This window comes from Cydia splendana, chromosome 4, assembly GCF_910591565.1.
Source record: "Cydia splendana chromosome 4, ilCydSple1.2, whole genome shotgun sequence".
NCBI lineage: Eukaryota > Metazoa > Arthropoda > Insecta > Lepidoptera > Tortricidae > Cydia > Cydia splendana.
In genome coordinates this window covers 13,658,911-13,673,855 of record NC_085963.1, presented here as the reverse complement: position 1 = coordinate 13,673,855, position 14,945 = coordinate 13,658,911, and the positions used below count along the sequence as shown (strand labels likewise).

At 35.2% G+C, this 14,945-nt stretch overlaps 1 protein-coding gene across 1 annotated transcript in view; it reads right to left on the bottom strand.

The window, feature by feature from the left end:
• Positions 1-402: 402 nt before the first annotated feature.
• Positions 403-14,945, bottom strand: part of LOC134789935 (lachesin-like) — a 139,007-nt gene continuing 124,464 nt past the window's right edge. The window contains exons 3-9 of the mRNA XM_063760663.1: positions 10,238-10,445; positions 9,723-9,881; positions 9,349-9,477; positions 6,915-7,208; positions 6,395-6,490; positions 3,253-3,363; positions 403-2,617 (exon numbers count right to left, since the gene is read on the bottom strand). Coding sequence (XP_063616733.1) covers positions 2,550-2,617; positions 3,253-3,363; positions 6,395-6,490; positions 6,915-7,208; positions 9,349-9,477; positions 9,723-9,881; positions 10,238-10,445 — 1,065 coding nt within the window. The 3' untranslated portion in view covers positions 403-2,549. The remainder of the gene's footprint in view (positions 2,618-3,252; positions 3,364-6,394; positions 6,491-6,914; positions 7,209-9,348; positions 9,478-9,722; positions 9,882-10,237; positions 10,446-14,945) is intronic.

Here is a 14,945-nt window from a genome sequence, read left to right as displayed (position 1 = left end):
ATTTTGCTAAAGCTTAAACTTCCCCAAAGTTCCCACGTCAAATTATAGGGAAGAAACTTAAAGCTCTAAATCAAAAGCTAATTTGCTTCAAAATTGGTGAGTCTGCGGGCGATGTATTGCGTAATGTGTTCTTTACATCAAAAACACATTTAAAAGAAGTTAGATTGGCTTACAGGAGTTGGCGTGCCGCCATACATAGTTGGAGCCTTTTCGGCGCCCCAAAGCCAGACCTAATCTTCAAAGATTCGCCGCAGATTGTTTGCTAACATTTCGCCCCGTCAAATTATGACGGAAGGAGATTTTTTACATAAATTACTTTGTTGGTCCGTCAAAAGAAACTTCAATAAGGGCAGTTATTTAAATTCACATGCGAATCGCGGACGGGAAGGTGAAATTAAGCAATTTATTTTTAAAACAAGCTTTATTTAATTTTTATAACCTACTTCTCTGGTACCGTGACATGTAGTAGTACATATTACAATCGCTTGCGCTTCTTATAATAAACTCATAGTTACACTATCAATAGATATACTCTCAGATACTAGTCACTTCATTGCTTTGGCTTAGGGGTATATTTACAACAACCTATCTAAGTAGCATTACAGTTTCTTACATGTAGTTAGCAATTTGGCAACATGTTAACGATAACATTTACGTACAATGCATTATACAAACTTTAATTGACCGAAGAAATTTGATCAGTAGTAAAAAATAAAATTTTGATTAAAATAACGCCATTTCAAATGACATAAACATAAAATTTCTGTCTCATAAAGGCAATAACCAGGTTAAGATTATACATACGTAGTAATCAATATGGGGAAATAAACGTGGAACTTAGAAGTTTGGACGCAAATCATCTAAATCAAATAAGAAATTATATATGTACAATAATCTTGCAAATCCCGTCAATTTATCATTTGTATCACAGCGAACATGAGGTGTATAAATAAGCACAAATAAAATTTTACATAACATTTTTCTAAAGATAATATTTTCAGTCTTAGTCTATTTGTTATCAAAATAACAGTTAAGATTATAGATTAGTGCACTTTATATTTATTTAATTCGTGTGCAGTGTTTACTAGAATAAAATTTACTATTCACGGCCCAGCAGATTTATAATTAGCAACGTTTAACATCTATTGGGATACATTCGCTACTGTGCAGGTTCACTGATAACATACATACAAACACGGATATCGCCTAACGTGGCGTGGTCATCCAAATCTGCTACACCGAGAAGTGTTGTAAAAAAGTACGTATGTGTCTCAAACACTAGAATTCGTTACATATTTTTAATCCATTGTTTCGAATTAGGTGGACTAGAATTATTTTAGAATAATTCAAGAATGAACTCAGTGTCTGAGACATCCACATATAGTTCAAGGAACTGTTGTCCACAATAGTTTAAACATTTATAATTAACAACAACGGTTTTTACACTATGTGAAAGGAATTTGATTAAATTAAGCACACCATTGTATAATAGATAATGTATATAATACGATGACCATCTAGAAGTCATGATTCTAAGTAGATACCTGTTTTAAGACATTAAGTGATATTTGACAATCCATAAGCTCTAGCACAACATGGAGTAATCCATAGTTCCCGATATTATGAGTTGAACGTTGAAAAGGGGTCGCAGTATTAATACTTTCTTCATAAAATACTGCTCGATTAGTTCTGCCTATTGTTTCATTTGTTGCCTCAGTTTGCTGGCAATATTCCCATAACCCATAGCTACTATATTGGTATCTATATTTGTGTCCTTAGAAATGTGGGTAAGAATTCCATTTGCCGATTACTATTTAGTTACGTTTTATTGGGTAATTCAGTCAGACCAAGCTAACTCTGCACAGACATTTGCAATGAAAAAGTGTTGAAAATGTCATCAGAGACGTCAAGTTTCAGGGAAACATGACGTCTCTAACACTAATGTAATGTCTAGTGTAATGTCTTAATGGCACTTCCATACTTTTTCTGTCGTACCAGTATCATACGGTCTCTTAAATTCGGAGCAGAATTAGCTTGATTTGACTTGGTATTTTGAAGTTATCTGTAATTCTGAGGACATAACAAGTAAATAAAATAAAAAAACATACTAATTTTAAATATACATTTTCTTTGTTTTGTTATACCTAGGCATTATGCTCCTTTTAAGAGGATAGTGGAGGAATGACAAACGTAATCCCAATTTTCCTCCCTGAACATTAACACCATGGAAAATATTTTTACACAATTTAATAAACGTTAACCATAGCAATGCCCCTTCGTTTGATTTTTTTAGTTTTTTTCATAACAAGATTTAGGACCGTAAATAAAACAAATTCAATCCAATTTATTAAAAGCTCCTAACTCTTATAATATTTAATAAATCGAAAAATCTAACGAAAGGGCACAGGTCTGCTATGGTTAATATATCAAGTTGTGTAAAAATATTTTCCGTCGGTTTAGTCCAATTGACTGTCTAAAATATTTTTTTTAACTAGCTTAAATACGGAAATGCCAGCAAAAAAATAAATGGTTCAAAGGTAATTGACTGATTAAAAATAAGGTAGTACTACTAACAAAATTAGAATCCATGCTTGACTCCTCCTCCAATCAGCATAACCTGCGGAACAAACAGCCGGTGATAGAAGATATTTCTAACCGAGATTACCAATTTTTATCACTTATGGGTTTCCATTAATATTTATCAATAATTGCACAGACTTTATGCTTTATAAAAAAATGGTACGTGTAAAAATAAAGAAGTAAAAATATATGGAAAGAATGTTGTCAAGACTGAGGCAGAATAGTCTATTTGACTGTAATTAAAATAAATTATTTTACACCATGCAAGAAATAAAGCACCAGAAGATTAATAGACAAACGTAGACAGCATTTATTTTTAGACACAAATTCTATTTTAAAACCCGTATAAAACTATAAAGAGTAGGTAATTTGATCGTGACGTCACATACTAGTGTTTCATATAAATTCCATAGTAACAAAATCGTTTTGACAGTTCGAAAAAAAAAGTGATTTGACTAGTAGTCAAATGCCCTATTGTGAAATATTCGATTACATTTTTTTGTCCTTAAGTTCAAAATCACAGGATTGTAACAGTTTCCAATGGTTTCCACTTCAATACTTTTTTTATGTGGAGAGGCTACGAGTACATGCAAGATTAGTTTAATTCAGTATATATTGAAAGCTAGCATCCAGAGATGTTAGCTAGGAACAGCTAAGTTTCTGTAGCAGTACCTGTGACTTGCGATGCGCCTCCGACCCAGTTGAGGTGAGACTTCCCACCGCCCTCGTCTGGCTTCTGCTTGCCCTTGTCGATCTCGTTCAGGTTGGACTGATACTTTGTACCTATGAAAAATTTAATAGTGCATCTTGAATTATCTAAATCAACGTGAAAATGATGCGATGATCTCCAATGATTAAATGAAGAGAAACTACATGTATTATAACTACGGCAAAGTTAGGTATAAAACTCAAAATACTTAAGCTCAACTGAATTAACTTTAGATACGGTCACTGAACTTTTAATATTGTATGTACGCATGTTACGTAAGTGAAACCCAAATGATATAAAGATTACAGGCGGACATGATACGCATTGAGTAAAGGATTCAATATGGCAGGGAACGGCGGGCGGTCGGCCGGCAGTTATTGAAAAGTTGCGCAATATTGTCGAGTGGTCGGGCCGTAAATTCGTAATGGTTGCAAAAAAGAAAACAGAGGGCGGTGTCGACGCGCCGGCGGTGCCGCGGCCGCAAAAACAACCGCCCGCAAACTTGCGCCGAGACGCCGCATCGGTTAAATGGATTTTTCAAGTTCATGAGTGCAAGGAAAAATAAAATTGGTATGCATGCTTCGTCGGCATTTTTCACAAATGTCTGATTTTCAATATGCATCGACGCGCGACGTATGCGTGTTGAAAAGTGTTCGTGTAACATTATTTGGTTTCGGTATACATTCTGATGCTAATATCTCTATGTTGAGCTGCGGTTTACGCGAACAAACTGTTAAAACTTTCAGACACCTGTCTGACTGAAGAAAGAAATTAAGATAATAAGCTGCACGTTGTATAACATAGACCTCTATGTTATACAACGTGCGGTTTATTATCTTAATTTCTTGCTTAAACCACTTCGAGCTTCAAAGTAGACACTCAAAACTTATGATAAAAGTATCGTGAGGCTTAACGAGAGCGGAAGTGAACACTTGCTCGTAATAGGTTGTCGTGCAAGATGTTGCCATGGTCCGGCGGCAGCACGACCGGGGAAATGCCCAAGTTCCCAATAACGGGCGAGTAATAACGCGGACTTATGAATCCGCCCCCACAACATACAACGTGCTCTTTTAATCATACTATTATGATATTGTATTTTGGATATTGTTTTAGTAATATTGAGATACAGCTTGCTTTGTGAAATTAGGTACATCATGAAAGAGTCTGTTATCGTACCTATACAGCATTTAGTTCTCATCGAATGTTCCAAAGAAGTACATATTATATTGGTAGGTATTCAATATCAGATAGAGTGATCTGACATTTGCAAGCGTGAATCTCACTGGATTATATATTTATGATTTTCGTTTGTTGATTTCCTATATAAATACATATATGCATAGTATTTCATAATTTTAAGGTTATAGAATTAACATTTTAAAATTACTTTTTAAACCGCTATCATATCAGTTTATCTAGTGATACCACTTTCGGTAGTTAACCAAATAGTATTTTTAATTTTATTTATTTTAATTGTAGTTAGTTTTGGTTTTATATTCCTGTTTATGTCTATTTTTAAGTTGTATTTTAATTGGTTGTTTAATTGAATTAACTTTAAATAGTTTACAACGATATATGTTGGTAATAAAATGTGATTAACCCTTAAATGCATAGTGTTGCCAAATGTCTACAAAGCATTAGACAGTTCACAGTTTAAAAAAAAAAGCTTACGTTCTCGAACGCAAGGTGCAATAGTGTACCTTTCTAATGGTAGTAAAAATTTTCATATATCGATTACTGAAAATTACATATTTACATAAATATGATTTAGCCAATTCAACTTGTAACACTGATTTCGCAGTGAAAATCGAAGTTATATTTTTTTTTACTATTTTTCCTAGAATCGGCAAACAATGATGTGATACATAATTATATCAATTTCGTGCAAAAAGAAAAAATCATGCATTTAAGGGTTAATATTTATAGTTAACACTACTGGTTATTATTTTACAACACTCTATAATTTAACAGCCCATACAAAGTAATACTAACGCAATATAATATTTCAGGTCACTTCATAAAAGGTTTGTTTATAAGCGATTTGTTTATATTTTACGAGAGTCGTAACTTCTTAGCCTGTTAACAAACTACCAGTGGCGACAAGCAGATTGCCGTAACAGTTTACGATCTATAAACAATATAACGACCACTAATAATAACTGAAACAGCAGCAAACAACAAATATAGTTGAACGGTCCCGCGAGCATAACTCATAAAGGTACCATTATCTCTTAATAAACGAAACCGACCAAATAAAAATGTTGACTCAATGCCTTCACCGTTTGCGTTCCCTGCAGCGGTACCGGGTAATAATAAAGTTATTTGACCACGATATAACTTTCATTTTAATTGTTATAAAATATGTGCAGATTGCATAATTAATTAACATTTTATTTATATTGTACATACCTATCTACCTTATATGGGTTAATAATTTTGGGTTGGCAATCTGTTCTGCATCAGCCGTCGTAAAAAATATGGTTTACATTTAAAGCATATTGTGAAACAAAAAGAAAGAAGAAATTGCGTTGGTAGGTACCTATGTAGGTTAACTTATTACAATAAATTAAACATGTGACGTCCTACGGGTAAAGGTACCTTATGGCGGTTGGCGCTTTTGACGGTTGTACCTTTTTCCGAGGAACGTCACATATTAATGAAATATGTATGTAGTAATGTGCTTTTATACAATATATATACAGTGGTACTACTAAACTAAATTAATAACTAGCTCAAATCTAAAATATGCCCTTGAGGCATTGTACCAAGGATGCTGGCGGCATTTCCTCGCTGTATCGCAATGCTGATACGTTGTGCGAGGTAGCCGCCAGCTCTTCGGTCACCAGTTACGTCAACCAGACGCTTCGCGATTTCTGCGAACAACTTATGCTCGCTGGGACCCCATGGACCTAGTTTCAACTCCAAATGGTACAAAATGGTACTCTCTACCGAGGCTCTTATATTTGTTACGTTTTAGAATTTCGGCGCTTTCCGCCGCTCCGCCCGCTTTTACAGTAGTCCGTTGGAGGTGGGACGGTGCCAGTGTGTCTACGCAGGTAGCATGTGCTTTTATTAGATATCAAAAGTTAATTAGTAAGTAATTACCTTTATCTAGAACCGGCGTGTCTTTGCGTGGTGGCTTGGACGGCGGTGGGACGGTCGCGGCCCGAGGGTCGGGCGTGGTGGTCGGCGGTGAGGAAGCTGGATAGACATTACAAGTTGATGACACCCATTATAATACCACATACTATGAATTATTAAATATGATTATGATTCCAACATTTTAAGTACTTGGGTACTACTCGTAAAGCGTCTGATTTGGTTTTAAAAATAAATCACAAAATAACTTATCATTATCGCTGTTTCATAGAACATATCGCCAGGTAATGGGTCAAAATGTAGGAACAGCTGATCTCTTAATAAATATTTCATACTAGATACTTGTATACAACTATTTATATATCTTCAGTGAGCACTTAATAATATTAGTGTAGGTATAGTGATACCAAATTGTATCTATAAAGCACAAGTAGTGAATTCAAGCCTTAATGCCTAACTGTTCTAATGATTCTTATTAAAAAAAAGAGATTCTTGACCTACATTGCTTAATGAATAATGAACTTACTGTATAGCCTTATCGTTCCATCTGACTCTCCCCGCGGATTTTTGGCCACGCATTTATATGTTCCATAATCTTCAGTGGTAATATGTCTGATTAACAGCCTCATATGTGTTTTGTAAGCAGGAACGCCGAGTGTATTTTCCATATGATACTTGGAGCTCTCATGAATCATGTGGCCGTCGTCACGGGTCCAGTAATTCAGAGACGTGGGATGCGCCTCGGTGAAGCATTCCAGGGTTACGTTGTAATAAAGAGGCGCCCCCACCAGCTGGTGAGGAATCCATAACATTGGGGGGACTGGAACAAAAATTTAAAAAGTATAATACAAATGTAGGTACTATGTATTTGTAGTTATATTTATTATTTGATTTAAATCTTGTAAGTTTTTGAACCTCTTCTTAATGTTTGATTGGGCTCAAATGCAATGTCGTCGGTGGTCTAAGGAACTTGATGAAAAAACGCAATTCCATTATGTTCTCACCCATTATATGTCTTGATGGAGATTAACTCATATACCACCACCAGTGCCAGTACCAGTAGGTATAGTTACCATTTTAACCCTTTACCTACGGGTGTCAACCAGAGTTGCCAGTAAGGCAACACCGCTGCAGTACGGGTGTCAACTATAGTTGATCGAAGTAATGGTCGTGTTCAACATTTTTTTTAAACAAAACGAGACCTTGTGGCTTGGTAATAGCGGTCACATTATGCACTGTGATTAGTATAGATACAAAGAAAAATATATCATAATATTTCGGTAGATGGCTCTGACATTAACATAATTTTAAAATTGCCGCTTTTTTGCTGGCAACTGGAGTTGACACCCGTACTGCAGAGGTGCTAATAATTGAATTCAATATGGCGGACAATAGTGTTGTTTTCAAATTTCATCGACTTGTTGTCGATATGAGAGTATGGCGGGGGAGTGTTTGGAGTGTTATTTTTAGTGTTTTTTTACCGTTTTTGGTTAAAATATTGGAATTTAACATGTTATAAAATCATTATTAGGTACTATTGTACCTAATAATAATTTCACCACAATCATAACTTGTTAAATTTCAGTTTTACATTTACTAGGTTATCGATATATCGACAAATGCGTCGATAGACGCACATCACTATTTTCCATAAGTGGCAAATTGTTTTAGTGCAACGTTTTTTGTGATTGATATTTATGCATTATTTTCATAATTATCGTTATTTAAGTGTTTATTTGTGTTAAGTATATTATAAACTAATGTTCTTAAACGTAAACTTGTGAAATCCGCGAGTAGTAACTTAAAAATCTTTAATTTCTTAGTGACTGGTATATTGCTTGATAGCAGAAAAACAAGTGAATATTATTACTCCAAGTGATTATTTATTGATTAAACACATTATACTTATTGTGTGTGTGAAGTTTCAAGTGTGTAGCTGTAATACTTCAAAAGTTACAAGTAAGTGAAATTATGCCTAACCGCTGACTCTCGCCAAAACATGCCCGTATTGGGCGGTGACGGAGCGATTTAATAGCCCGTAGGTAAAGGGTTAAAAGCGTTTTTATCAAATAGTACATTGTGTATTAAGGGCGGGAAATAAGAAATTACGAACGAGTGTCAATTTTAAGCCCGACGCGAAGCGAGGGCTTAAAATGTTCACGAGTTCGGAATTTCTTTACCGCCCGTGGCACACACAATGTTTTTCATCACACTTGTAAGGAAAAAAAGGAGAATTAATAAAAACAAACTTCTGTATAAAACACTTTTCCGCCCTAGGGCGAAAATTTCAATTTCCCGCCCGCAAGCCCTACGTGTAAATAAGTGTTTTTCATCACACTTGCTCGGAAAAGATTTTTTCCGCCCTAGGGCGAAAAATTCAATTTCCCGCCCGCAAGCCCTACGTGTAAATACATCTTTTCCGAGCAAGTGTGATGAAATAGTACATTGTGTATTAAGGGCGGGAAATAAGAAATTACGAACGAGTGTCAATTTTAAGCCCGACGCGAAGCGAGGGCTTAAAATGTTCACGAGTTCGGAATTTCTTTACCGCCCGTGGCACACACAATGTTTTTCATCACACTTGTAAGGAAAAAAAGGAGAATTAATAAAAACAAACTTCTGTATAAAACACTTTTCCGCCCTAGGGCGAAAATTTCAATTTCCCGCCCGCAAGCCCTACGTGTAAATAAGTGTTTTTCATCACACTTGCTCGGAAAAGATTTTTTCCGCCCTAGGGCGAAAAATTCAATTTCCCGCCCGCAAGCCCTACGTGTAAATACATCTTTTCCGAGCAAGTGTGATGAAAATATATATTAGGTACAGTAGGTAACATGTTACTAATTTAATTACAAGACAAACTAAACTAAAAACACTTGAGATACACTGATTAGGTACGAGGGTTTTTACACTGTAAATATTTCGTTTTTATAAACTATAGGTACTTAAGTACTTGTACTTACAATCAACGCTGACTTTAACCCTTTTGGACACGGTAGGTGGAACGCCATTACTAGCGATGCACAAATAAGCGCCCATGTCCAACCGTGATATACGCGCCATCTCCAGCACTTCACCTTCCCAGTCGGACACTGAAAAATAAAATCAGTTCATAGGGACTATGTATACCAAATTGCATATTGACTTCTTTTCTAAATTAAAAAAAAAGTTAATATATGGATTTGCTGATTGAGGTTTATGGGAAGTTTTGTGGAAATGTTTTAGGGCCCAGTTCGTAGTAGCTAACTATAACTAGTAATCAATACCTAATTGTTTATATATTACCACTGCTCTTATTAGCACTTCATAACATAAATGTAGTCAATTAATCTCTAACCAGAGTGTCCTTTTGTGATGGAGATTTTTGAGTTGTCGTCCCGCTTCCATTTGATGGTGGGTTTAGGAGAGCCATTAGCACGGCACGTCAAGGTGACGTTCGCGCCCTCTCGGACGATCACGTCGCTCGAACTTAGTGAGTCGTCTATCGTCGGTGGTACTGTAAAGAAAGATAAATAAATAAAATTTCTACTACCCGTTGTATGGCATTAAAAAAATGGTGTTTCCTGTTCTATGAAGCCACAACACAAAATCTTGATGTAAAATAGAACTGAAATTAGAAATTAAACAAATTAAAATTTTGTAAAAGGGCTTCGTCCCAAAGGAGTGTTGTCCCTGAATAGTAGTTACTATTCAGAATATGATTCAAATTAAAAGCAATCTTCCGAACTATATCATAGCGGTGACAGTGTTGAAGGGGCCTCTCTTTCAGAGATACTGTACAGGAATAACGTGCAGTGCTCGTCGTGCTTGACGCCCACGAGCAAGTTGAATGGAGAGCTATTACTTCCTTACCTACGACGTGCAAGTATCCGAACTGCGTTTTAGCCGTGACCGTGTTGATCTGGCACATGTAGCGGCCGCGGTCCTCCTCGCGCACGTCCGAGATGTGCAGGAACCACGTGCGGTGCTTGTCGTGCGTGACGCTAACGCGCGGGTTGCGCGTGATCACGTGGTTGTGTACGGTCAATATTGCGCTTTGCTCGAAGTGCATCCATGCTACCTGTTCAGAATAGTTTTTTATTAATGCATAGTAGTTGTGTAAACAGTTACTCCAGCGGGAATATTGAATCTGAATCCTGAATCTATGTCCGTCAGAAAAGTTTAAAGCAAATAAATTACTATAACTATTACTAAAGAAAAGGGCATGGTATTTAAACTATTTACTGAGGCTACTTTTAATGTCTACGTACCGTAGCAACACAAAAATAATCACAAAGGCGTAGACATGTTTTTAAAGCTTTAATTCTTCATACTCTTTATTACTTTATTTTACTAGTCATACGTATGATTACCTACTAAATAGGATTTGTTAGATGTATTTCACAAAAGCAAATTTTAAAATAGGTATTTATTTTACCTAATAATTTGTTAATAACACGCTACCCTACCAAAGTAGGTAAGTACATACAAGTATTATGTAAGTTTAAAAAGGTATATTTTTAAAGACGCATAGTATTGGAGGTAATGGAATTTCGTTAGATATGATTTAGCTTGTTATTTAAATGAAGTCATTCAATGTTCACTTCTTTATCGTGAACATCACACGTCACGTGACATTAAAAATGTGGACATGCCTTTCACGGAGTAAGCAGGGAGACGCAAGGGGAGATGCGGTGCCTCAATAATTTCCAATCGTTCTTCCAATTTGACGAGTGACGTAACGGAAATTAAAGAAAACGTCTCCCATTCAAGGATACAAGTCTTAATAAAAAATAAAAGCTATCGTTCAAATAATGAAAGTACAAAATATCTACTTATGTAAATATGTTAGTACGATAAATCGCATTGTAAGTACTAAATCAACTTAGAATGAATACAACAAGTGTTTGGACTCCAGTAGCGCGTAAATTATACGGACACCTTTCTAAGACAAAACATTAGCAGTGATGGTTAAATGAAACAATAAAGGAAACATCTGAACTTGAACATTTACGAGTGCCGGGCGGCGCGGGCGCGACATCTGTGTAATTGCACGGAGCTGCCATCGCGTCCCCGCTTCACACCAATTTCCGCAGCATTAAGCGCTTAAAATGCATTTTACAGAGATTGTTATGCTTCCAACAACCCTGCTACTTTTAATCTACGCCCCGGAATGATTCAAACTTAATTATTCAGGTGAAATAGATCCCAAAGTACCTATGTTCCGAAGCTACCGAGTTCTGTGATCAAGTTTTGCTATTGGTTATTAAGAAAAGTTTGCGTATCTTGAAGTACAAAGTCCATCTTAATAAGCTATTAAAGTAAAAATTAAGCTGGTTTCAGAAGAAAATGCCTTAAGTTTCCGAAGTTCGACGCGCATCTTTTATCTCTTAATCCAGCTCTAAGTTTGATTCATGGGTAGGTTAGTTCTTTTTATCAAGATTGCGGGGGCAATATAGGGGAAGTTTGGGCGCCGAGACTCGTGCCGGGTCACATCTTACCTATCTTAAGTGATGCGGCTCTCAGCCGCTGTCTAATTTATAATGGACTTGAGGAAACTTTGCCCATTTTATTATGCAATGGGACGGTAACCCCTCTAATGATGACGACCTGAGTTGTGGCGGAACCTGAGCCTTCCAAAATATTAATGTGTAGGTACTTAAATTATGAAATAAAAATACCTTGGATTATTTTATTCGATACACTGACATTGACACATGATCATTAGGAGTTTAAAGAATATCCGAAATAGGTACTCGTGTATATCTAAATTTAATATGCTTTTTTAATAAGGTATCCAAATATTATTTTTAATCTTATCTTATATTTATTTATATATATACTGATATATATATTGATATTTCGGGGATCTCGGAAACGGCTCTAACGATTTCGATGAAATTTGCTATATAACCCCCCCATATAGCATATTCGGGGGCGAAAAATCGATGGAAAATGCGCATTTTTGAATTTTTATATGTTTTCCGGGTAAAGCTCAGTCTCCCAGATATTCTTTATCTAAATTAACACACTTCAGAGCAAGTTGAACCAGGAATAAAACCTATAGTTCAAAGTGTTCAAACATTGATTTGACAGAATTTATTCAAGTTCTGCCAGCATGCATGCCTCTTATGTATAATTTGCCCATAATATTTTATTTTCATACTTATCGATCGTTTCGTTAAGTTATAAAGCTTTACTGAACAGTAAATTATTTGAGTTCAAAATAATGTTTACCTCGAAGTCCGATGTATGGAAATAATGCAATATGTTAATGTAGAGTGTTAGAGCTTCTCGCATCGGGCCTTATAAGCCACGAGATACGAGATGTTGATTAGATAAGAACTCAGATGCATTTCCGAAGCGGACGCGGCACAAGAGGTTGTAAATTTAATTCTTACTTTCTCAGCAGCATTATCTATATCTAGAGTTTAAAGAAATATGAACGTTATTTGCCTCGTTACAGGGTTTATTTTATAACTAGCTACTGACCGAGATACGAGGTTCACAAGACAAGCGATGGAAATCTGATCTGCTTAATTGTGGCCGGCGTCTAATCTAATCGTCGGTGTGTCCGTCTGAGGAGACCTGATTCAATTACCTCCCCCTGTTGTCGCCACCTGGATCGACAACTTTCCTGATATCCCTGTAATAATATTGTCAATTTATAATTAATACCATACTCAACGGAGAGATTATAGTCTAATAATAATACTGTTACTGTGGATATTGAATAATCATAGGCCTTAACAAACAAATAATATATGATTCCTAAAATTTTAACCGGTATATTTTTCGTGTTAACCAAAAAACTTTAAATAAAAAAAAAAATCCAAATAGAATGAATTGAATGCACCAATGTTTTAAATTTTTGAAGTAACGAGATACGGCATAAAGTTAGATCATTTACCTCTAGGTACAGTTGTAGTGTATATTTGTTTTCCATCGTATTTTCTCGGAAACATTCGTTTTGTCATGCTACTTCAGTCAGCGTCAGTACCTACTTTCTGTCCCGAGACTGACTGAAATAGCAAGACACGTTCATACTTTTCCGTGAAAATACGATGGAAAATAATTATGCACTACATCTGTATAACTGTATTACAACGCAAAGGAATATTTCACAAAGTTACCAGGATTGTTTCAACAATTAAGATAATATTAAAGAGAAATCAAAATTTTATAAGCGGTTGAGAGATAAGCGTTGAGTGTTGAACTTTAGGAAGTGGGGCGCGTGGCGGGTCGGTGCGAAATGTTTTGTAATAACCCAACTTCCGAGGAATTTGGATTATAACATTACTTAGTTACGGAATAAGGTAAAGGGCCCCAAGTTCGTGTTAGTACGTTATTTCGTTAGTTTTGTTTCTGGCGCAAATGATAAGAAATTCAAATATTTTTTATTCAAATTATACATATGAAAAAATCTGTATTATTTAATCTCTTCAATAAAATAATAACCAATATTTTAGTGATTAAACTGAGAATAATACGACGGTTGAAACTGTCAGACGGCCGCGAACAGCTGTGTTGTATGCGTGCACTTTTTTTAGGCGTAAGGTGCGCGCTCTCACTTGTTAAGGAAGGAAAAGCTAAACCCATTCGAATAAAAGTTTTTGGGAGTGTTTCTGTGGGTTCCTTAATAATTGATTTGATAAGAAAAAAGATTGAATATATGCATAGAAATAGCTTAAAAAATGCAATAAACCGACTCATTTCATGCCACTAACGAATCAAGGATTTTCTAGTACCATTTTGAGTGCTTGTTTTTAAATATACCAACGAAGATAATTACAAAAATAAATTAGAAAACAGTTAATGGTTTTCATGAAGTTTCGTATGAGCGAAATTCGGTATATGTTTTTTTCACTAGAATTCTCATAAAACGAGTTTGAATGTGACCCGAGTTTAAATTTTTAAGGTATATATCATATATATTCTCATATTTACTACTAGCACAATTTTATTTATAATTCAATTTATTTGATTTATTTTTGTGTATGTTTATATTTAACGTAAGATAGTTAAAAGAAATTTTTTAGTAAGTATATATATTTTTTTTAGTTTAGGCTTTTAATCAAGTATTAAAGTACCCATATGGTTTACGAAGTCTTAATTCAATCATTAAAGTCGACGAGTACAAAAATTTTAAGCTAGCTCTCAATTTAACATTTTTTTTAAATATTATTTTTAATTTGACCTTACAATTACTCGTAAGTAGGTAAGACCGTTAAATATTTAAAATGATTATCAGCAAATTATCACCTAAGAAAACTTTATTCCGAAACAGGGGACACGAATTCACGAACTTAGGAGCTGAGCTAAATTTGTATCACGAAATGGGAGCCAAATAAGAGGTCCACGAAAAAATTCATATAAAAAAAGTTTAAACTAAAACCCTATAGTTTATACATTAAATTATTAACAAAGAACTACTATAACTAACTCAAAAGCTTTCAAGGTATTGACATGCTTAGTAATATTTAAAAAAATATACAAACTCTCAAGAACCTTAACCTGCCGAAACAGGGGCCCTTTACCTTATATATAATTAACAACGTTGCTGGTTTTATGTGCATAATAC